Consider the following 25,026-nt stretch of genomic DNA (forward strand, 5'->3'; position numbering starts at 1 on the left):
AGCTTTTGGTGCTTTTTTTTTTTTTTCATTTTTACTCTTACAAAGGAAAGCTGTGTTCTTCATCTTTTTAAGACTGACAGGCAGCACAAAAGCAAAATCAAAGAAGCTAGGGGTAAAAAGAAAAAGGTGAGAGAGGGGTATCGAGACAGACAGGAAGAGAGTAGCTGAAGTTGGGCTGTTGATGTAATGAGACCCCCATCTACTGATGAGCGGTTGGTAATATCAAAGGCGCATTGGCAGAGCGTTTCCTTTTCAGTAATTGTACAAAGACTCCCTTGCCATTACAAAGCACTTTTTTTCTTGGCAGGTTGAAGAATGCTTTACCAACTAAATGCATCCCAGTAATATTCAGAGCTTAGGTCCAACATAATCATAAGTTGCCTTGTTATTGCGGAGGTAGCAGCCCCATTTAATAACATATTAAATGCATTATTCATTTATGTAACTCAGACCCAGGGACAGCTGCTGGGATGAAAATAGAACCATTCTGTAATGCAAAAAGCAGGTGTGTGCTTACTTTAGTAAATGAACTCTGTATTTCTGCACAATTTTCTTCTGAATTTCAGGGGCAGGTCTGGTAGGGCTAATGCAATGCCATTTTCACCCAGGAAACAAAATGATTTCAGAATGGATTTTAATGAGCATTTAAAAAAAAATTACCAACAGTCTTCTCTGTGGCAGAATCCCAGAGGGATTCATTCGTGCTTTGGATTTAAACAGAACTCCTATTGCTGCAGGATTCAGGAAAGCTGGGGCCGTGATTGGTCAGAACAGCAACAAACAAAAGGAATGTTCTCCAGCTGATGTTGCTGGTGGTGGTGGTGAGCTTGTGCTGCTATAGCCGCTCGCCAAGATAGAGTCGCAGGTGTGCTTGGATGCTAGTGATTAAAAACCATAGGCTGCCTTGACTTTGCATAGTGACTTTCCTCTGAAACACACAGGGAGTTTATCATGTTCAGTGAAACTCACCCGGATGCCACAATCACCACATGGCATTGCTGGTCATTTTCTTGGTCCCATTGCTGGCTTCAGAATGCCACCATTCTTCAATGGCTGTGCCATTTATTTCTCCTCCTTTCTCCCATCTGTCATGATTTTCTCTTTTGTCAGTATGCACTCTTAAAACCTATGATGAATTTTCTAAAAGCAGCACATGGGATAATGTTCAGAATGCTCAGATGAGATAATGACCAATCAGAATGAGTGTGGTCTTAGTGCAGAAGTAGGGTTTTGGAGTTCCTCTGATATACAGAGAAGCAGGGGCTCCAGGGATAAGCATCAGTATGATAGGGTTAATGGGTGAGGCGCTTAAAGACTTTGGGACAGAGGTAATAGCCAACTGCTATGCAAATATTTCAGTATTTAAGCATACAGTCATCCAGGTGTGATCCTTTGAATTTTCACTTGGGGCTTGAGGATACCCCAAGGAGCTTGACAATCCTAGTTACATACATAGGAAGAAAATCATACATGACATGTGATTCCTATAAAGTCATGAGAATTCCTGTAAAGTTTAGCTGAGGAATGGTCTTAGTCCATTTAAAGAGGCAAGACAGAATGAAGTCAAATAGTGGATCCTGGACAAACTGTCCAGAATCCTGGCAGTGCGACCTTGTAAAAACTAGTTAAGATTAGGCTTCCCTTGGTGGCGCAGGCGGTTGAGCGCCACGCTGTGAAGCTGTCCACAGCCTCTGCAGTGGTGGTTCGATCCTGGCCGGCTGGTGAGGGTCCCACATGGAGCAGTGGACCTCTCCTGTCGCACCTGCTGCTCCCCTGATAAGTGTATTTTGTCGGTCTGCCTGTTGTGCTCCCTGCTTTGTCTCTGGTAAATCTTCTCACCCTCCCACACATGTGGACTGTACCCCAGTTCTTGTATAAATAAATAAATAAATCTTTAAAAAATATGTCAAATGTTCTTCATTTATAAAATAAAAAGCTAGTTAAGATTTATGCATCTTAATTTCTTCATCTTAATATTGTTATATCTTAATAAGTAATACCTTCCTTATCAGGGATATCTTAAAGATAAATGAGGGAACTCTTTTTTAAGAACTTAGCACAATGGCGAGCTTTCACTTTTTTTTAATTGCTGAGTGGTATTCCATTGTGTCACACCTTTTATATCTATTCATGCTTTGTTGGGCATTTAATTTGTGACAACATGGATAGACCTTGAGGGCATTATTTTAAGTGAAATAAGTCAAACAAAGAATGACAAATACTATATGGTTTCACTCAAGGAAGACAAAGAAATAAAACCAGTGAACAAGAAGAGCAAAACAAACAATCTCTTAGACTATAAGAGCAATATTGTTATCACCAGAAGGTAAGGGGCCTGGGGAGTGTTACATAGTAGAAGATGGAAACTAGCCTTTTACTGATGATCCTAATATAATAGTATGTGAAACCTCTATAATGTTATAACCCAATATTACTTAATTAAAATAAATAAATGGGTAAATAAGAACTTAGCACAGAGACAAGACTACATTAAGTATTCTGTATTATGAAATTCCTAGTATCATATTCACAGAAGGATCGGAGCTGTAAAGTAAGAAGTAGGTAAATTTTAGGCAACTGACAGAGCATGCAGAAGGATCCAGAAGCAGAAGGAGCAAAAGCAAACATTTTCAGGAGAATTGAAAATAAAGGTGTGGCTAGAGCAGAATGAACTAGTTACGGTGGAAGAGTCCAGAAAAGTAAAATAAAGACAGCTGGTAGAAAGCTTCAGGGGTAAGATGATAGGATTTGCAACATATCCTAAGAGCATTTGGAAGTCATGAAGGTCTTGAAAAGGTGGGAGAAACAATAATGATGCTAAATAAAAATTATTAGTAGCATTTCAGAAGCACTTGTTAATTGTCAGGATAGTTTTAAGTACTTTGTAGGTATTAATGTGCTTACTCCTTATAAACTACTCTCTGTCCAGAGTGAGTTAAACATAATCTGTGTGGTCTAAGCACTTCCAAGGTGCATTTAATTTGATTTTCTCAACCATGCCTTTAGGTTGTTTCTCCTGATGCTCAGGAGCAGAGGAAAGGTCATTGACTAGATTTGAAAAGGATAGGAATTATAGCTGGACACTGCAGTGTCCTTTTTTGTAAATAAAAACTCCTTCCATTCTTTTTTTGCATTGTATCTGTCCAGTAAAATGCTATAACCCACAAAAACCATTGATCCCACAAAGCTGAAATATTTACTGTCTGCCCCTGTATATAAACAGTCTGAAATCCCTGGTCTGGAAGAGTGAGAAGACCTTGGGCTTTGTTTCCAGCTTAGCGCTATGCTAACTTAGACAAGTAAATGTGGGAAATCCGATATATGAACACATAAAGTTGTCACTGTGTACCCAGCACAAAAAAGATGATGGCTAGGTAAGACTGATTCTTGAAAGTCTTAAAAGTCATCCTAAAATCACAGGATTTTAATTTCCTATGAACACAGTAAGTTGTATAGGATAAATTTGTAGGATAATACATTTTGTTGCCTATTAAAACTAAAAACAAGCAACAGAGTAGGAAGGATTTGCACAATCTGCATGAAATCTCCTTAATGTGAGGTTTCAGTAGTGTAGCCATAAGAACTCTCAAAAAATAGTAACTAGAAACTAGCACATTTAGCCAACTTTCTGCATTATACCATTAATACAGCTTTTTCTCTAAGGGCTGATATTAAATGATATATTTTATAACAATCTGATCTTTCTCTGAATTGCAAACGTCCTTTCAATATATATTAATCACTCTAACCTGTAATTGCATCACCTCTGAAGTATCTCCTAATATATCTCTTTAACTAGATTACAGACTTATTGAGGGCAGGGACCATGTCTTCTTCTACTGTGCATTTTCCCACAGCTCTGAGGTGAAATGATTTATAGACTAAATGAATAAAAGATGCAAATTCAAATGTTAGTAATAGCACAACGGGTTGCTGTGATGATTTATCTGTTGCCTGCTTCATATAAATTAATCTCACCCTCAGACAACATGTAAGGTAGTTCCTAATGGCCCTCAGGACTAGGCGGTCGGCACGGCTTAAACACTGGAGAGTGATCTGATTTGCAATGAGCAGGATTACAACCTGAGCTTTTCTCCCTGTAGGTATCGGAAGGTGGTTTCCAACAACTGCACTGATGGTGTGAGAGAACAGTACACTGCCAAACCCCAGAAGTGCCCAGGAAAGGCACCCCGGGGGCTCCGGATAGTCACCTCTGATGGGAAGCTGACTGCGGAACAAGGGCACAATGTCACACTCATGGTCCAGCTGGAAGAGGTAGGACCATCCCTTCTCTCCCTCCACCTTCTAGCACCAGTGACTATTGCTGAGTAATAAGTGTTTGTGTATATGTCTTTTGGGGTTTGTTTACATACTCTTTAAAATTTCAGATGCTGTTTAATTTTTATTCTACTTCTACTCTCTCAGTTTACTGTTGTTGATATAATTTTATCTTCACTGACTTTTTTTCAATGTTTTTCATTTCACTTCATTTTTACTCTCCACTTTGACTTAATACCTTCATTTCTTGGGGCTGCTGTTCGGATTGAACCTTGCCTTATTGGCATTTTTAGCAGGCAGTTTTCTCAGAACACATTAATGTTATTCCTAGAATAATTTAACACACACATACGTACTCCTCCAAGTTGAAAGATGTGAAGGCTTTCTTTCTCTCAACTTGAAGCATTAGCTTTTCTTTTCCAAGGGCCGCATGCTTTTCATATAACACCAATTTAAACAAAATGGTATGTAATTTCTTTGGCATTTTTGTAGTACCTCAAGGATCATCATGAGCATCAATTATTATTTGTCAAAGTATGGCTGCCTGAAATTTCTGAGTGTTGAGATGGTAGATAAAATGAAATGTATACTATGTATTTTAGAATGTGTACTGGTATTTTGTCATCTTGTAGCAATGGAAGATGGTTTCTAAAGGATAACAGTTTTCATTAAATGATGTCATTATAGTCCTACCTTCAACTGCATTTCCTGGGTGCATGAAATAGAGCCAGCACTGTAAATAAATATAAATACATAATGAAACATAACTGCATAAATACAAAAGGGACTTAAAAAGTGAATAATGACATGGGATTAAGATGTACACATTGACTTCCCCTTCCTTTTCAAATCACCCAGTGGCTCTAAATCTTTCATATACATTCACATCAACTGATGAGCTTTTTAAAATATTTTCTGGGCCGATAACCAAAATTTTGATTTAACAGGTGGAGATGGGACCCAAGAATATGCATTTCTAATAGGTTATATAATGTTTCAATAAAATAAAAGTACAAATGCAAATTTTAGGGGTATAGAACTGTCTTGAGAGACTTTGGAGTATAACTTGAAGGGGGAAAGATGAAGGTGTTAGGATAACTTTGTCAGGTTTGATCAAGTTTACCAACATTTTCATTCCTATAGAAATAGCAACTGTGAAATAATGTTTGAGTCTGGCTTAGAGGATGCTGATGCTTCTGGCCTGAGGACCACTGCTTTAATCTAACACTCCTATTGTCTCCTTAATGACTGCCTTCCAGCCCACCCAGCCTTCTAAATACTGAGGTTGCCCAAATTCTTCAGTTGAAACTAGAAAGAAACAGGACAATTGTGGTCAATTGGAATTGCTCTCATTTCATGGAAATAAAATGTTTAGGGATGCCATCCTGAGGCTGGGGCATACTAGTTTTCAGCAAACCCAGTGTATGTGTGTATGTTTTAAGGAAGAGTAAGAGAGAGGTAAGGAGAAAGAAGAGCATGAGCAAACTATCAAGAAGAGCCACACTTATTTTCTAGAAGAATGGGAGAGTTCATCGTGCTGAGTCCAACATTTTATGCTATATTTCCCCTCAAGAATTTTCATACATCACAGTACAAGAGGTCAGATTGCAAACTCTAGTAGAAGGCAAGGCAGAAATTGTTCTCCAAGCAGGCATTGGTGCACTCACAAGAATAGAAGACAACGATTCAATTCAGGGCTACCCAAGCAGTTGGAACTGATGAGATCCAATCTCCATGGAGTGAAACATGGAGAAGGGGCACATTATAAGTATCCTGTCTCTTTACCCCCCACCTTAAGTTATTTAACAATACCTGAGTGATACAGGCAAAATAGAAAATAGTCACTAAGGGGAAGAGAAGTCACACAGAGTTCTTAGAAGTATTACATTCAGGGGTGATAAAAATTTGAGTTCAAGGACTATCGAGAAGAAAAGACTTGGAGAACACTATGAGATTAAGCTCTTGGAACTTCTGGAAAGTTCTCTCTTAGAAGTAAGAACAAACCAGAATTACACCAGGTTCTGTAAACCTTGGGATTACTTTAGTCTTGAATGATTTAGTATGAATTTTCTACTGCTCTAAATAGTAATTAGAACCTAAAATAAATCCTAGAGAAAAATAAAGCAGAAGCCTTACTAATCTTTTAGTAATACTCTGCATTTAGACAAACAAAAAAAAAATCACAGGTCTATCAAGAGATAGGACTCAGAGGGGTAAAAAGTAACAGGAAAAAAATAAAACAATTTTCTGAGCTATGTTGTTTATTCAAGTAGTAATGATTAATATGTTCATGAATGTAGTCAACATACAACATTTAACCCTCTATAAGTGAATAGTAGAAAGCAATCATCCATGGGAAGTTGTAGAAATAAAGATACATTAACTATTAAGAACACAGATGGATTTACAGCAGGTTGCACCTACATGAGTGAAGCACCAGCTAACTGGAAGAAAGGACACCAGGAAATATATCACTTGGAGCATGAGAGAAAAAATAGAAAATAGAGAAAAAAATTAATAATAGACACAATTGAAAATGGTGATAAGGATTAACACAGATGTAGTTGTAGTCCTAGAAGGGACGTCCAAGAAGGAGAGACTCATTTTAAGAGACAATGTTTGATAATGTTCCAAAATATATCAGCATGTCAACACACAGATTCTAGAGAATCAGCAAACTCTAAGCAGGACAGATGCAAAGAAAAACCTTATTTAGGTATCATATTCAAACTGCTGAAATCAGAAACCAAAACAATTTTTGAAAGTGCCCAGAAGAAAATGGAATGGCATCCCTCTTTGAAGTCCTGGAGGAATAAAGCATGAAGGTATAATAAAGACATTTTTCAGACACACAAAAACTGAGCTTGAGCCAAATCAGTTGATTTCTGTTAGAAGAAATACAAAAGGTAATTCTTCAGTCCTATAGAAAATGACCTCTGACAAAAGCACAAAAATAATGGAAAGAAAAAAAGTGCAAGAAAGAGCGATATATCTATATCTATATAGATATAGATATAGAGAAATTAATATACTATAGTATCTATAAATTAATATAGTTATCATTAATATAGAGAAATTAATGAAAACTTACAGACCAATAATGATAATCAGCTATGACATAAAATATACTCAGAATCAAAACAAACAGCAGTAATAATGCAGTATGTGAAGTAAATGGAGTGAGAGTAGTTTAAGTATAATGAAATGTCTGTGAAGACATAATAGTACTAATTTATATTAGACACCATCATGTCCAGAATACGTGCTTTAATATCTAGAATAAGAACTAAAAGAAGAGAAAATAATATCTTAAATCAATGTATTGACAAAGGAGTTGGAATAATATTAAAGGTGTCTCATTGATCCAAGACAAGGCAAGACAGAGAAGAAAAGGAACACTGCAATGGATACAAATAGAACAAATATTAAAATTATAGATAAAATCTAAATATTAGCAGTAATTATATAAAATAGTGACTTGGTGGCCTACTTAAGTAGATATTATACCAGAATTTCTATTTTTTATTTTAGCCTAGGATTCATCTTGAATAAATTCATTTTAGGCAGGGTCCAAGGTCTACAAGGTCTACATGATGTTTCCACATGCATACACCATTGACCCAGCATAATTGTAGCAAAATTATTATCCCACTGAATAGCTAAGAGCCTCTGACATAAATCAGTCACCTATAGACACTTTAGAGTTCTTTATTCACTTTGTGGGTCTACCTCTAGACACTTTAGATTTTAAACCTATGTTAACTGCTAACTTCAAACACATTTTACTTTCTCTAGGTATAGATTAGGTCTTGATAAGTGGTCATATAAATCCTCTAAGCAGATAGAAAAAAATTCATATATGTGTGCATGTATGCATCTGTGTATAAGCATGTATGCATGTTCATTTATAAATATGTAATTTATAATAACATCCAATTACAAAACACATGAAAAAGCTAGTTTTTTTTTAAGATTTATTTATTTATTTATACAAGCACTGGGTACAGTCAGGAGCGTGGGAAGGTGAGAGAATTCACCAGAGTCAGAGCGGGGAGCAGAGCAGGCAGACTGATGACGTACACTGCTGAGGGGAGCAGTGGGCGGCAGGAGAGGTCTGTGTGCCATGTGGGACCCTCACCCAGTGGCAGCTGGGGATCGAACCTGTGCTGCAGAGCTGCGTATGTATATCATACTCAACAAATGCATACTGAAAAATAATTAGTTATTCAAATAAAATATAGTACTTAGATGTGTGTTTAGATCTTTAGGGGAAAAAATGAATAAGAAAGAAAACTTTGGGGGGACTGTTATGGGAGGATTCACTTTCTGACCTAATACTGCACCTTGTGTTTACCTGGATAGTGAATATGGAAGACCATTTCCCAGAGATTTAATGAATCAAATTATGATATTCAGCACCATTTTTTTGAAGCAACAGATATTTATGCTGGAGCAGAGTTCAGAATTCCAATTTTTGTTCCATGTCTAAGAACACAGAATAAGAGCTGAAATAGGACTCACTTCCGGTCAGCTAGACTTTTGTTCACAGGATGGAGTGCACCCTCCAGGGACAGAGGGCAGGCTCTCATCTATTCAACCTTCCATGTAACTAAGACTATCAGGCATCTCAAACTTGGCTGAGTTTTGGGAACAGACTGGGGACTGGTTCTAAGATGTGTAAATTCATACCTTCTGGGCATAAGAAAGGAAAAAAAAAATCTAACAACTCAGCTCATTCCCCTTCAGTGGGCAACACTATAGCAGCAGAGATGAAATCTGTTGCCTGCAGCTGTCAGACCTGGCCTCTGAACGCTGTGTCTGCCAATGCAGTGTGAAGCCAGGAAGACAGCTCCTATATCAGGAGACCCTGGGGACCTCACATTACACAGTAGGGTTCTCTACTATTGATTTACAAGCTCCCATTACAGAAACAACCTCAGTTTCTCTTTAATCTCTGGGCTATGAACATTAGCCAGGGTGATGCACATGGTGAGCAATGCAGGATAAAGAAAGCAGAGTGTCTCTGAAAGGTTAGGGAGTACTGAATATTGATACAGTCAATAGTAGCCAACACTTATTGAATAGCACTATTTATGACCTTGTTTGTGAGCACTTTCATAGATTGTCTCACTTGGGTATCACAGCAACTCTATGTGAATATATATTATCATTGTCATTTTGTAATGGCATAACTAAGACACAGAAAAGCTAAGTAACTCACCTAAGATAACACAGATACTCAGTACAGGAGGTGAGAATCAGCCAGGCTGTATGGTATCCTACCTTTCTGTGATATCTGTGGTAGAAAGACCATCACAGAGTTTGAGACCCTTTAAAAATGCTATGCTAGGGAGGGGAAGATAGTAACAAAGATCAAATGGTGCAAAGACTAGGCAAAGTTATCTGTGCCCTGATCAGTCTGGCTGTTCCTGTATTCTCAGACACCGGCCTATATATAAATCAAGTTTTATATACAGAGACCTGAGCACTCAGCCTCCCCATCAAGTGGTTAACATGTGTGTTTGTCTATTTGTTCTTCAACAAATATTTTACTATAGTCTAATTTTATGTCATGCATTTTTCATTCATAAGTAGATATATTTTAGTTTGTAGAAATGCATGTCTTGGGTTAACTAGGAATGCTGTTGTACTAAGTTTAAAGTAATAGTCAAACCACGTGAAATGGAAAATACTTAATAATTTGTATTATTTAAAAGAAGAAGAAAAAAACTTTTTTTTTTTTGGCATAACCCAATAAGTTCTAAATGCCATGAGGTAAGAATCCTGCCATTACTGGATGCAGCTGTAGCATCTCTGCTCACGTGCCTGCCATGTTGATAAGAATTCAGTGTGTGTGGATTTGGATAGGCCTCCCCTAGGAGTGCAGAAATAATACCCAAACTTAAAAGGAAAAGACTGAAATTTGAATGAAATCCAAACACGTTGAAGTCTTCATGTGAAATCAAAATCCCTTCCTTTATTCTGTACAAGTGCCTGTCCTAATTCTAACATAAGAATATCAGTGAAAACATTAAAACCAGAACAAAGAAGAGAACTTCTTAACAAAATGCAATCAAAGGCTAGGTACGCTGATGCTGGTGATGCTGGCTTGTGAGCTGAAATTTTGTAAATTTGACATGTGCAAGAAATGGAATCCCTTCCTATAAATCATATATGAAGACTCCCTTCACATCTAGGTGAAAGAAATGACTCAGTAACACAACTCTTTCAAAATCCCACAGTTTGCCGTTAATAACCTGTTACTCAGAGAACCACATGATTCTGTTGAAGTTCATGAAAATCCCCATTGTCAGTAACCCCATCTTTGATGCTTTCAGGGTTATTTCCAAGAATATTCTTAGTGAAAGAAACTTCATTAGAAGCAGCAAGGCAAAGAAACCTGTCTTGTTTCTGCCATTCACTGTGGCAGATCCAAAAACACACATGCAGCACACATACACACTAGCATTTATGCATCATGTTCCTGAAGGACAGGAACAGTTGATTCAGGAACCAATCCAGAGGAGAGAGGAAGAGGGCATCGAGTTGTGTCTAAGAAGCTAAACATTTCCCAGCTTCATCTACGTTTTAGGAAGTCGATCGAAGGTGCTTTGCACTGAGACTCGAGCATCCAATGAGAGGCAACATCTCTGTGTCTGGGGACTCGCTCAAGATGGATGTTCTCTGGACCACTAATGAGCACCTAATGAGTCTATAGACTTTCAATGCAATAAGTCGGCTTCACAGAGAAATCCATCGCAAGAACCTGAAGGCATAGGATGGGGATGGTGAAGGGCCTAATCAGTCTTAAGAACTTAACAAAACCGATTTGGAAGGCATTCATTTGAGAGGATTGTAGTGTCTGCATGTTAGGGAAGATAATTAAATCTGTTTTAAACAGCTGTAAGAATAAAGAGATGCAACTCGCTGTATAATTTAAGACTTTTAAATTAAATCTTAGGCAAGGGACTAAAATTAAAACTTTGATCTGTATCTCATTGTTTTAATACTTCAATTTACATTCAAAGACTGGAACCTAATAAGCAAAATTCATGGTTATAACTTCTATGGGATTTGACTCCAAAACATGAAAGTACTTTCCTCATTTTAGGAAATTCAGTGATCCGTAATTTCACATATATGGAAGGACTCACGGAAGAATAAAAGTAGCCACAAGGCAATATCACTTCATAAATATTGCAGGATGCTGCCAACCAGCAGGTGGGAGAGAAGATGACTCGATAAAATTTTCCTTGAGACCCTCATTTGTTGAATTCATGAAAGAATTTGGCCTACTTTTTTCATCTGGAGAAAAATGGAGGCTTTCACAAGTGGCACAGAGTTAGCAGGCAGTGTTAAGTCAAGGCAAGAATCGGTCTCTAAAGCCAGCTCAGATCTGACTCAGAAGCATCGGCTGTTTTCTCCTTCCACACAAAGGAACAGGGGCTGATTTCAACGAGCTGTGGAGATTTAAGAGGCTTCCTCATGTTTTATTCCTCACTCCATTCAGCTTTATTCTCTTTGACTCTAGCAAGGTAATTGAACCACTTCATTTCTTCTCCCTTGTTGCTTCAGGTTAAAAAGAAAAGAAGGAAATGAGGCAGGCAATATAGGTTGACTTTAGCTAGAAGCCTAGTGTCTGAAGTTCAGGTTGGCTTGGTTAGAAACTTTCTGAGACTCCATTTCCCGCTCCCCTCAGTGCTCATCCATATACATTGGGGTATTGTTGTTCTTTGGGGTTTCAGGGTATAGATGCTTGCAGACAACTACCTTGACAAGCAGAGAGATACCCCATTCATTACTGAGGTTCCAGCTCCATGAACTTCCCAGGGGCTAGAATCATGAAACACTGTGGATTGGTAATCTCTCTTCTGCTTTGGCCCTGCAACACTCATGTGCCATTTCATTCACAAGGGTGGCCAACGCCCCTGAATCAGGACTTCACCAAGCCATACAGTTCTTGTCCAAGCATTATCTTTCTCGGGTCAGCTTTGTACTTTAACATTCATTATTCTATAACTGTCTATCTTTCCAGCTCATTCCTCAGCATAACCCAGTAACCTGCAACAGAAAGTCACCATTATATGACAGTAGCATCTGAATGAGTCCTTCCCATCACCCCCCCCCATTTTTTTAACTCAAGTGCTGAGAATATTTCAGCAACCTGAAGGGATGTTAGAATAGGTGCAGATATCCAATAATGCCAACAAGAATGATAAAGTTATAAATATCGCAGGTTATCTGGACTAGAAATGCCAGTTAGGATTACCATTATTCTGTCCATCTTTAATTCACAGGTAAGGAAATGAGGTCCAAATGCACATTCCCAAGAGCATATACCTAGATCTCCTGACTTCCAGGTGACCACCTGACTTCCACGTCACCACCTGACTTCCATGGATCTCCTTTCCACATATGGTAGCTCTGTACACTTTTGCAAAATCACTTAGCTCCCATCACAGTCTTATAATTTGGAAAGTTGAAATCATAGAACCCTATGCAGAGCACAGCTTTGAAACTGAAAAGAACCATACAAAATGATTTGAATGAAACAGCTGGGACCTGCTCTCCCAGTTGATCTAATGAGGCAACCTCAACTTTCAGCAATGGCTGCACCTCTTAGAAGAGACTCCAGGGAGGGCCAAGATCTTGCCTGGGAAGATAGGGCATGTGCAGCTAGGTGAGCTTTGGCCTGTACTAGAAGGGTTCAGTAGACCATTATTACATGGAAACACATTTATAGCAGGTGTGTCTGTTCAGAGTCATCTCACTGACATCAGAGACATCTCACTGACATCTCACAAACATGTTTTGTGCTCATTGTATTTTATGGAGCCTGGCTTATTACACTGGGTTCTCTAACTTCACTATTTAATGGAAAATTTGATCCCAGTTGAGATTCCTCTACAGGGTTTTAATTACTGACATTTGCAAAAGCTCCCTGGTTTCACTTGAGAAAATCCATTCTTTATCACCCACCTGGGAATGAACACAATAGAACAGTTGCAACAGTCTTTTGTCAACAGGTAGGCGTGCTGAACTTGGAGTTAAGAAGAACTTGGCTCAAACCAGTCATGTGACTAGGCCAATTCTAACAGCTTTGAGTATTTTAGGGTTAAGATTTCGGTGAAGCCTCAGCAACCCCACTCTTGAGCTTTGCGGGGACCATATGAACCCGGTTTCTGTCAGTGGTGGGTCCCTAATGCCTTTAAGGATATCTTGGACTCTCATTTCGGGAGGAAAGCTGTCAGTGTTGAGTTACTATAACATTTGTTTCCCACTTTTCTCTGAAACCATATTACAGAAACTGATAGGGTCACACACCTTTCATTTCTCAGGTTAATCTTGGCTTCATTGTGGCCAGTTGATATATTGTTTTTCTATAACGCAAGTCAGTGATGCCCTTGGAGAATCCCCGTATGGAGTTCCTGTGATTTTGTACCTTTCTGGAACTCTTCCTTTAAGCTAGTGTTCTCAGTTCTGTATCTATATTAGGACATATGACTAATGGCATTGGGTTTCAAGAATTGTGTATGATAATCTCAGTATTTTACAACATGGGCTCTATTTCAGGAATGATGATGACTTGTGATTGATTAGATTGTAATCACGTTCAAATATAGGGAAGATTTTTTCTGACTATTAATGACAAGTGCCTATTACTGCCCATATTCTTCATTTTATGACGTTACCACTCCACAAGAGGGAAGATATAAAAGTAGACTATGGAGTTCATACCAACCCAGCTTTCCACTCCCAAGCAAAACTGTTATCAGAATGAGAAACTGAGTCAAAGGCAGGAATGGAACCTAGGGGGACAAGGAAGTTGTGTCTTGCCTTTGTTACTACCTTCCTCTCACTCTAAAGGACTTTCAATTAACTCTGAATTAAAGAAGCCCCACAGGGACTGAATTGCAGAAAGTTAAACCACCGTTAATCTTAAACCCTTAATTTAGTCTCTCACTAGCTGTGAGACTTTAAGCAGCAAATGTAACCTCTCTGTGCCTCAGTTCTCTTAGTATATCAAATAGAAACAAAATTTCTCTCTCTAGAGTTCTAACAGACAAATGAGAAAACATGTAAGAAAGAATTTTCATGAATAAATGCATTAGAAATGCACATTATTCAAAATGCATTGAATAAGAAAATATCAGTTGCAGAAATGTTGTTGGGTGCTCATGATACAGTCATCAACAACACTTTCCAGTCCTTAGGAATTGATACAGAACTATCCTCATATCATTCAGCCATTCATTTTCCTGGGGAAGTTAGCTGACCTTGACCACATGTGTTAGGGACCTGTTGTGCAGCCACTAACAGTAAGTTCTTTTCATTCCCAGCTTAGTGAACGCGCCCATAGCACTTGGAATCCTAAAACATTCTAGGAAAGTTTAAACTTCACACCAAAATAGAATAAAAATAGCATCAGTTTATCCTGTGCTATAGTCACCTAAAGATGAATTTAGTCACAAGAAAATCAAATACCCAACTATCAAACTAGTGGGCCTAGGCCTCTGGTGCAATCCAGTATCAGCATAGCAGTATTAAGTTTCTTTACCACAGGCCCTGAGCCAGGAGGTGGGTGTTGGTTGTCAGCTGGATATCAACATTTTTTTTTAATTCTATAAGATGCTGATAGCAAAGGCTGAGATTTACTGATTTCAAAAACCAGTAAACTATGAGAGTTAATTTTGATAGGAAGGTGCATGTATTTTCCTGCTACAGCTCATATTTCAATCTACCATCATTTACCCTAGCCTGTCCCCTAATTGGCTTCCTACAATACTTGGGCCTCATTCCAATTCACCCTCACATTGTAGCCAGAGTGATCTTTTGGAATTAAAAATATTAGGTGGCCTCCCCGGTGGCACAACAGGTTGAGTGGAGCACTGTGAAGCTGTCCATTACCTCTGCAGCATGGGTTCGATTCCTGGCTGGCCACGGAGAAATCCACATGGTGTGGCAGACCTCTCCTGTCTCGCCTGCTGCTCCCCTCAGCAGTGTATTTTGGTCAGTCTGCCTGTTCTGTTCCCCACTCTGTCTCTGGTGGATCCTCTCACCCTCCCACGCCTCTGGCCTGTACTCCAGTTCTTGCATAAAAATAAATCAATCTTTAAAACAAATGAATATTTCTAAAAAAAAAAAATATCAGGATGCCATCTCCCCCTAAGCCCTTGCTTATACATTTAATGGAGACCCGTTACTCTAAGGAGAAAGATCAAAATCAGAAATGAGGTCCATAAATTCTAAAATGTCTTTTTGTTTTCCCGCTCCATCCTCATTTCATAACATGTTCCTGCTCTGATCATCTCATCAATCTCCTTTAAATGTGCTACCCACTTTCTGCCACAGGGCCCTTGTGCATCTGGTTTTCTCTGTCTCCATTTTGCCTTGTCTTCCTCACCTCCACCTCATTCACTCATGTCCCTTTGTAAATTTATTCCTTTAGACCTTCTCAGCTCAGGTACTACTTCCTCTGGGAGGACTCCATTGATGTTCTCGATCACATCAGATTTTTAGCTCTCCACCTCACCCTGTTGTACAAGCTTACAATACCACATACTTCTACTTCATGTCCTCCTTCATATTACTCATCCCTTCTAATGGCTGTACTTAATCAAAGTCTATATGCTCATGAAAGCCCAGACCACATATGTTTTCTTCGGTTGATTGCAATTTACTTACCAGTTTCCCCATTTGGTGCCTGACACAGGCAGACTCTCAATAAATAGCTACAGTTGGTTGAATGAATGAATGATCAGAGTGTCAGTCAAAGCTGGGAATGTGTGCCTAATCAAATGGGGGGCCACAACTTGGGCTTTCTTCCCTTTGTTCTATTTTTTATTTTCTGAAAGGTGTTGGCATTCCAGTTTTAGATGATAATTATAGCCCCAAGAAGTCAAAGGATGTTGACAAATGAGCCCCAAAGTGATGCAGTACAATTACTACGTTTACCAAGCCCACAAGAGTCCTGGAGGCAGAGTCATGGGTTCCAGTTCATTTGAGGCTTCAGCAGCAGGCGTAAAATCTGCTTTCTTCAGCTGTCAGAGGTGGCCCCTTGATACTCTTGTCTCCTAGTGCAGGGTGAAAGCCCAAAGGCCTGTGCCACATCAGGAGGCTCTGGGGACCTCACATTTGATTGGGGGATTCCATTCTTAGATTACATGAGTTGTCAGGTGCATGATACACCTAATATTTTAATACCTTATATGAGATAGATGGAAGGCGGGGTGGAAGGAAATAGATATCCCTAAATCCCTAAAAGCCTGACCCTGTAACGGCAGCCTTACTAATTGGATGCGCTAGTCCAAATGCTGTATTACTTCCTCCCTTCATCTGTTACATACATGGAGAACATTGCCGTGAATGGCTAATTATGAAAGCTGTCAGACAGAAGACCAACATGACAGTCAATAGATGTTCAGACAGACAGAAGTTGGGAGTTTTCTGTAACAGACAGGATCTATGTTCAGATTCACAAAGGAGAGTGGTAACTACTGGTCAAAAAGTGCAAGGCGCTGTAGACTTAAAATGACAGCCAGAGCTAAACTTTTCCCAGTTGTATGAGTGGCTGTTCTCTCAAGGGAGGCTGAAGTAGAACCAGCTGAAGATATGGATCCTTGACCTCTTGCACATGAGGACCCTTATCTGATGTACACCGTGAACTCTAAATACATCTATCTCTATCTCCACCTGCCTGTCTACCTATTCATCCATCCATCCATCCATCCATCCATCCATCCATCCACTCACCCCCCCACCCCCCCCCACCCACCCACCCATCCATCCATCCATCCAACCACCCACCCAACCATCCACCCACCCATTCACCCATCCATCCATACATGCAACCAACCACCAATCCACCCATCCATCCACCCACCCATCCACCCATCCACCCATCCATTCATCCACCCATCCATCCATCCATCCACCCACCCATCCACCCATCCATCCATCCATCCATCCATCCATCCATCCATCCATCTATCTATCTACCTCAAAACATATTGTTTTTTTTTGTTGTTTTGTTTTGTTTGTTTATTTTTTATTCCTTGGTTACCCTGTCTGGTCCTGCTATTCCCATCCTGTCTTAAATGTTTTCAGTTGCTCACACCTAGTTTTGGTTTAACAGCAATTTTCTGTTGAAAGTTCAGAAAACCTGAGAATGGAAATAACCAGAAACAGAATGAGAAATTGATCGTTCTGCACTGCTTGTCCAAATGAAGGACAAGTCAGCAAGAACGGTGACATTTATATTTATTAGTGAAGGGAATTCATGTAATTGCACAATGTCTGGGCTTATGTCTGGATATTTGTTTTGTCATTTTGAATGGAGTTTCTTTGTCCAGCCTAGGGGAGAAGTTTTGTCCACATCCATACAGAGAGTGAGCTGCCAGGTGCCCCCCACAAAGCTTGGAGGGCCATAGATCAGAGGATTAGGTCACATAGATTTATAGGATTTGAACTGCTTTTCCTTTCTCTGTGAATTAATCTTTTAAATGTCAGTATTTTAAACTTGGCCTTTTCAAAAAATATGATGCCATATGACCCTTACTTAATCAAAAATACATTTCTTGCGCAAAAATTTTTGGGTTTTTTTCCACCCCCCAGAAAATGGGAAATGCTAACAAAATGAGCAAAACAAAAAGCCTGTTAAAGAATGGTCTGTGTGTGAGGGAAGCTGGATTTGTTACTATTGCATTAAAGACTTTGTTCCTTAAGAATCTCAACTATAATTCCAAGGGCTATTTTTTAAAAGGCCTGAAATATTATAAAGCAGACTTTATCTTCTGCACCTGTGGGAAATTTAGAATCATTTTATTATAATCCAGCTTTCAAAAGGATATTGCAGATCTTTTACAGCTGTATTGGTATATAGTGATTTTTTTTTTTTTTGGTGGGGAAGTTTACAATTACTAATCACTCGTGTATCTTTCATAACAAATCTTAAGTGAGCATATTATGCCTGTTTCATAGATGAAGTAACTGAGAACAAAGGAGGGGCAAGAACCTGCCTGAGGCATCCAGCCTAGTAAAGGCATATAGGAATGCAAATAATCCTAATATGTAACTTCCTGATAGATGATTTCTACAAAGGGATTTTCTGTCTTTGATTAACAAACCAGGCCATACACAAAGACAGCATTTGAGAAATTCTCAAATTCCCAAATCCAAATGTTAAAAATACTTGCACATCCAGATGTTAAAAATAAATAGACAAATAAATAAAATAAATAAAGCCACAGGGGTCCAACCTGGAGGGGCCAGCAATGCATCCCCACAGCACCATGTCCCCTTGACAGTGAGTGCTGAGCAAGGCCAGACCTGAGTTCTAGACCCACAGTTGCCACTAGCTAGCTGTAAACCATGAACAGATGTTTAACCTTGTCCTGACTTCAGCTTCCTCATCTGTCAAGTGGATGAACATTGCCTGTTTTTCTCTCCAGAATAACACTCTGAATAAAATCAGATCATTTTGATGGTATAAGCTGCTGAAGTATAAAAAAAAAAAATGAACTGTATCGTCATCTTAAGTGATAATCGGGCCAAGTCCAGCATCATGTCAGGTATAAAGCAAGGTGTCTCCCAGCCTCTTCAACCAGCTAGGGAGCCAGGAAAAAGGATAGGGAGATCACACAGTTCTGAACATGTAGGATGTGGCCGTGACCGTGACAGGTGTCTCGTTGTAAAGCTGTGCACATGCACCTTGGACTGTGTGGATGATAAGACCATAAAGAGCCCTCAGAGGAACTGATGCCAGCTTGAAGATGCTCATCAAACTCATAATTTTCCAAACTTGAGCCTTTTGGTAGTCAGTGCCCTTCAGATTTGGAGAGTGTCCATCTTGGTAAACTGTCTAGGGGGGGCTCTCTTACGGAGGTGCTATCAGCACAGGGGGTGCTCCAGCTGCAGAGGGCAGCACCGCTGTCCCTGCTCGAGCCAGGCCCAGGATGCGCCTTGCCCCAGAGCTCTCATTCCCTTTCTCCCGTGTTGTTTCTCAGGGTGACGTGCAGAGGACACTCATCCAGGTGGACTTTGGGGATGGCATCGCCGTGTCTTACGTCAACCTCAGCTCCATGGAAGACGGGATCAAACACGTGTATCACAATGTGGGCATTTTCCGAGTGACCGTGCAGGTGGACAACAGTCTGGGGTCTGACAGCGCCGTCCTGTACTTACATGTAACTTGTATGTTATTACTGTTGTTGGCTTCTGACATACCTTAAATAATGTGTCCTTTTGAAATATGATCCAAAGTTTCCTATCTGGAAAAAGCTTGCTGGTTACCTTGCAGCAGAAGGGGAAAGGAGAATAAGAGAGCCAAGTAGGGAGAAATTAAGATGGTCTCACTCATAGCAGGAATCTAGAAAACTTAAATAAAGGACCAGGAAAATGAATAACTATAAGAAAGTGAAAATCAAAATCAACAAAAAACTATGAACCAGAGACATTCTATGGGGGGTGGGAGGTGGGGAGGGGAGGGATTGGGGTCAAAATAAGGGGGTTGCAATTGTATGGGGAATATAAAAATAAAATTTATTAAAAAAAAGATGATAACCAGGGAGTAGAATTTAAATAATCTGAACCCTGGTTTGCTTCCAATTGTCGCCCAGCACTTACTTTGCCTTTTCTGGGTGCCTCAAGGCACAACCCGAGTATCTGGAGCTGAGCCTGAGCAACTCACTGAGCTGTTTGGGTGAATGTGAATTTTTGGGGGGAGGTGGCTCAGAAATGTCTGAAAACACCCCAGTGCATTGAGAATTAGCACTAGGAATTTCTCCCTACCTGATTATTCTTCTTTCCCCCGTTATCTCTTTCTAGTACTCATTCTTTTTAGAATTTTGCTCTTAAACCTTGATTTCTTGGCCTTTATTCGTGGATGATTGGGTGTTAGAGAGAAGATGATGTAGAAGGAAGAATATAAGCTACATTAAGGAAATTATGCTGGAAAACAGTTCCAACAAATGCTAGTGCTTTTCCCACATTGAGGTATCTAAAGGTATATATACTCAACATAACAAGGCATTGATAACTCCTCAATTGGGTTTGGTAAAAAATGTGCCATGGATGCCTGTCATGGTAGGTATGCAGATGCCAGCAAACTGGCATAGGACTTGTTTTGGTTGCTAGAGAAATGGTTTACTTCAAAATGAAAGTAGTTCCTTTATATATATGGTCTTGTTCAAATTAATTTCAAGTTCTTCACCAAGGTATTAAGACAGGGCAGTAATCACCTGCCCTTTGTCTATCCAACCAAATTGAGTACAGATGATAGCATCTAGAATCTTTTCTTAAACTGCAGTAGTCCAGTGGGAGAAGACTGCTTAGGGATCCCCAAAAGGTTGTTAGTTACTGAGGATTCCTGCCCTCCCTATAATTCTCGACCTTTTTCTCCTCAACACTCATATCAGAGTTACTTTGAAAAAACACAGTCTTCCTTCTTCATTTAAACAAAGTTTTACAAGACTCCCAGCATGCCAATTCAAACTCCCCCTTTTCAGCTCAAGTTCATTAAACTCTTAGGTATGCCAAACATTGTGCTAAACTCTCTCTTTACGGGTATGAACTCACTGCTCCAAACAACCCAGTGAAGAGGGCGCTATTGGAAACTCTACAAAGAACAGGTACAGAGAGTTTAATGACCCATGTGAGTCTCAGACCTACTGCCTGGGAGAACCAGGCTTCAACTCGAGCCTGCCTGTTGAGAGGATTCCAGCTCTCGATCTTTTAAGATTGACAGTGGTGGCTTGGGGTTACAAAAGCTCAGCCTCACCAGCCCTGTCCCCCTCCACATCGCTGCAGGAACATGGAATTTAAGATAAAGTGTGTCCTCACTATATAATCACAAAGGCTCAAGAAACTTTTGAACACTTTTCTTCATTTTATTATCTAATCTATCATTCCTATTCCAGTTTTGTAATTTAATCTAATAATGTCCTTTTCAGAGACTTTCCCCCTCAAGTCTGGGATGAGGTATTAACTAGTAAATGCTGTCTTTTTGTGCCTTCCTCTTCTTTGCTACTCTCCTCAGAGTATGCATCTTTATCAATATCCTTTCGAGACACTCAGTGCACATGCAAATGTTTTATTCTAAGGGTGGTCTCATGCAGTACAAAGGTGAGAAGATGTCTTATGGCCGTTCTGTATCCTGCATAGCAAGACACTTTCATGGGCTCTCTTCCTGCTGACTTTCTCCCCTGAGCTGTTCTATATAGACTTTCTGCAGTTCCCTCTGATTGAAACCGAATTCCTCCCTACAGATCTTTATTTATGGGGCAAAATGCTGGTTATGATCTCATAGGGATTAACATCAAATCTTCTAAAAATACATCTTGACATCAATTATTAGTAGCAGAAATAACCTGCCATAGGAATGGGAGTTATGAGATCCAGATGGCGGCCCGAACTCCTGGTCCAGGGGCTCCATTTCTCTGACCCTGGATTTTCTCCTCACATGAGAAATGCACGTCCTGTTCCTCAAGGGTCTACCAAGCAAAATATGCTGTAGTCTGTCAACTGGTAAAGTCTTATTTTCTATCATCACAAAGTAGTAGATGCATCTATACTTAGGGGGCACTGAACAGCAGCTCCTAGCAGCCTTCCAAGCCTGCCCTCACTTGCTCCCTGCTCCCTCTGCCCTGCCTGGGGCTCTTCCAGAGTCCTCTCTAGAACACACACCCCTTCCACTCTCCACTTCAGAAAGGTGATTCAATTCCAAACAGAGGGTTATTTTTTTCTTATTATGGGTTTGCAAAGGTCATCAGAAACAAATAGAGATGATACTCCTGCCATACTATTTCTAGGCACGGTGACAGCTCTCCCTGGGCAGTGGGGTAATCCGGTGTAGCCTGACAGCTAGGAACTCCTTGGGGATAGTCTTCACTGTGCTCTGCTAGCTTGCAAACTAATGAGACACATAGCTGCTCCATGGCAGCTGGGCTTGCCTTCGGCTGGTTGGGACAGAGAATTTGAGGACATGAAGATTTCTGCTCAGAAAACTTTCCTGTCTCAGCCAGTCTTACAGGAAAAGAAATCCCTCAAGAGTATGACAACCTGTAAAATGGGAGGTGAAAAGAAAAGAAGAGGTGGATATTCCAGTTCTTCTCAAACTGTTCTTCTCAATTAGCCCCGACATAAGAGCCATTGGCAGATGTCTCTCTCTCCACCTGAGGACAAAGTTTTATATATATATATTTTGTAATGAGCCACCTGCCCCAGAATTACATGGTACAAAGGTCATGTGCCATAGCCTATTGAATTAGCATTCCCAGCAGTGCAGCCTCATAATCTAGGAAATGCCATCAGTGTGATATCTGTATACACTGACGTTTTAGGAACTCTGTATAGAGTTCATCTTCATTTAAATTACTTTCATTTCTTCTAGTGGATTCTTTTGCATTTCAGACACTATGACACACAGACATTAAGTAGGTGGGCAGAAGAGGTCTCTGGAACAAATGCAGATGCAAGACAAAGCCATTATATATGCTTGCACGCACACACACACACACACACACACACACCACATTCAGTCTCACAAACTTCAGCTATTTCCTGCAACAAGATAGAGGAAACCCTCACACAAATATTTCCCCACTTCTACCAAACACCTTGCCAGAAAGATTCATATGGAGTGATGCATCGCCACCTGCTGACCATTTTGTACATTGCAGGCACCTGTGCGCTAGAACTTCTTCTGCTGACTTGGTCAGCTCTGTCTTAGGGCAGCCAGCCAGCTGGGGGCCTACAGGGCCACAGGTCTCACTTCTGAAGTTCCATTAACGTCCATTTTGAACACCTTCTGTTCAAAAACAAGATGCTTAAAAGACAGGATTCGGGGCAGCAGGATCCAGGTGTATTAAATGCATAAAGAGCAAATGAATACAAGAAGAAGTAGGAATCTGAAAGGTAATGTTTGAACATTTATATGACTATAGATGTATGTATATGCAGGAGTAACATCGTACAAGCGCATGTTCTATTTTAGGACCTACAAGCCAGCACGCAGGTGTCCTGTATGCCTTTCAGATCTCAGTAGCTTCCACTCTTTCCCTGCTCTCTCCACTGCAGCCCTTGGGGCTTCCTTGCTGTTTCCTCAGTGTGGTCAGCGCACCTCCTCTTCAAGGTCTTTGCACTGCTATACTCTCACCCTGGAGCACCCCAAATTGATACTTGATACACACCCTCACTTTATTCAGGTTGTGACTCCAATGTCAGCTCCTCTGCAAGACTTCTCTTGTCACAGATGCCACTCTCTCACCTGCCACTGTGTGTGTCAGTGCCCACCAGCACGGCTCCCCAGGGCCAGGCGTCCCCAGCATCTAGAACAGTGCCTGACACACTGTGTGAATGAAGGATCCTATGTCACTAACAAGACCCAGCTCATGTCATTCACAGGGCACGTCAGCAACATCTTTATCACTTTGATCTGACTTTGAAAATTATTAAATACTCATATGTGAGCAAAACAAAGTAAATAGACCCCTTGACACTGGAATTACGTTGTCTAGCACAGCCTACTGAGTTTTCACATTCTAACTGACTTGATGAACTCAGAGCCCAGGAGTCGGGAGGAACAGCCTAGGAGGGGGGCTCAGAAGTGACTTGGATACTGATGGGTGCTGTGAGGAAGTTGTATGATGAGAGACCTGGGCATCAGCAAATCACAGCCTGCTGGAGCCCGTGATCGGATAGAGGGATGGGAAGAGCTCTGCAGTGAATGAGGGGGTCTGTGTAGACTGCATTTCCCAGTGCCTGGTGCCCATTAAGTCATTGGCCACTTACTATTTCCTTACAATGGGCCAAGGTCTGCCGGAGCACTTGTCAGCTGACCACAGATGGAGGCTCAAATCAAACTGCTTCGGTTCACACTCTGGAATTGAAGTTGCCAAGGTCTGTGACTTTGGGAAGATTGCCTTCCTCTGCTTGTTCATCTCTGAAAGGCGGTGGCTGTAGCGAGGACAGACATCTGTGTTGGGTCCTTGGTGTGGAGCGCACAGGGTGGGGGAAGGAATGGGTTCCTTAGGGACAGTTGCTGCTAAGTGAGGCTGGCGCCAACCCTGTGGTTGAGGAACTATGAGTGTGTAGTTTGTAGTTGAAGGTCAGGATGTGAATGGGATTATCCAAATAAGGAGTGTGTGGAGGGAGGAGAGAGCACAGAGAGTGCCCTCCAAAATGCACTGAAAGTTCAAGCTAAAGAGGCATGGATCAAAGATAGGAAGGGCTGAAGTACCCCTTTCTTTTATGCCTCATTTGGTGATGGTGTGGATGACAGCTTCTTGTCAGGCTCACCTCAGAGGAAGCTGTGTTTCTCCCAGGAACAGTCTCTCAAGGAGATCAGGGGTCATAGGAGAGGCCCTAGTGGGTCACTATAAAAAGCACATCTTTGTGATTTTGAACATCTGATAAAGGCTTCTGATCTCATGGACCTCCTGGGTAGAATCATCCTCTCACCTCCTGAGAAGCTGAGAACCCCAGAACTTTCTCTACCTACTCATACATGCCTTTGTCCCAGACAAACTTAACACCAAACCCAGTTTGTTCTTTGTCCACCTAACCAGGTGGCTTTGCACACGCACACGGACTCACACTTAGGCATGCTCTCTCACACAAACATACTTACACTCACTCACAGATCTTTAAAGTCCAAAAAGAATAAAACAGGTAGAGTGCTTTGGGGGTTTGTCCAACATAGCACCACTCCCCCAACCTGAAGTCTCTGAGATTCTCTTGATTCTACTCTAC

At 40.5% G+C, this 25,026-nt stretch overlaps 1 protein-coding gene across 4 annotated transcripts in view; it reads left to right on the top strand.

Annotated features, from left to right (window-relative positions):
- The window catches only part of SORCS1 (sortilin related VPS10 domain containing receptor 1), a gene marked incomplete at both ends in the record, with an annotated part of 470,229 nt that overhangs the window by 409,258 nt on the left and 35,945 nt on the right, over nt 1–25,026 (top strand). For all 4 annotated transcript variants that reach the window (XM_084244881.1, XM_084244882.1, XM_084244884.1 and 1 more), the window contains 2 exons: nt 4,104–4,275; nt 19,284–19,470. In XM_084244881.1, the coding sequence (XP_084101007.1) occupies nt 4,104–4,275; nt 19,284–19,470 (359 nt within the window). The remainder of the gene's footprint in view (nt 1–4,103; nt 4,276–19,283; nt 19,471–25,026) is intronic.

Source organism: Talpa europaea, assembly GCF_964194135.1.
Source record: "Talpa europaea genome assembly, chromosome: 10".
NCBI lineage: Eukaryota > Metazoa > Chordata > Mammalia > Eulipotyphla > Talpidae > Talpa > Talpa europaea.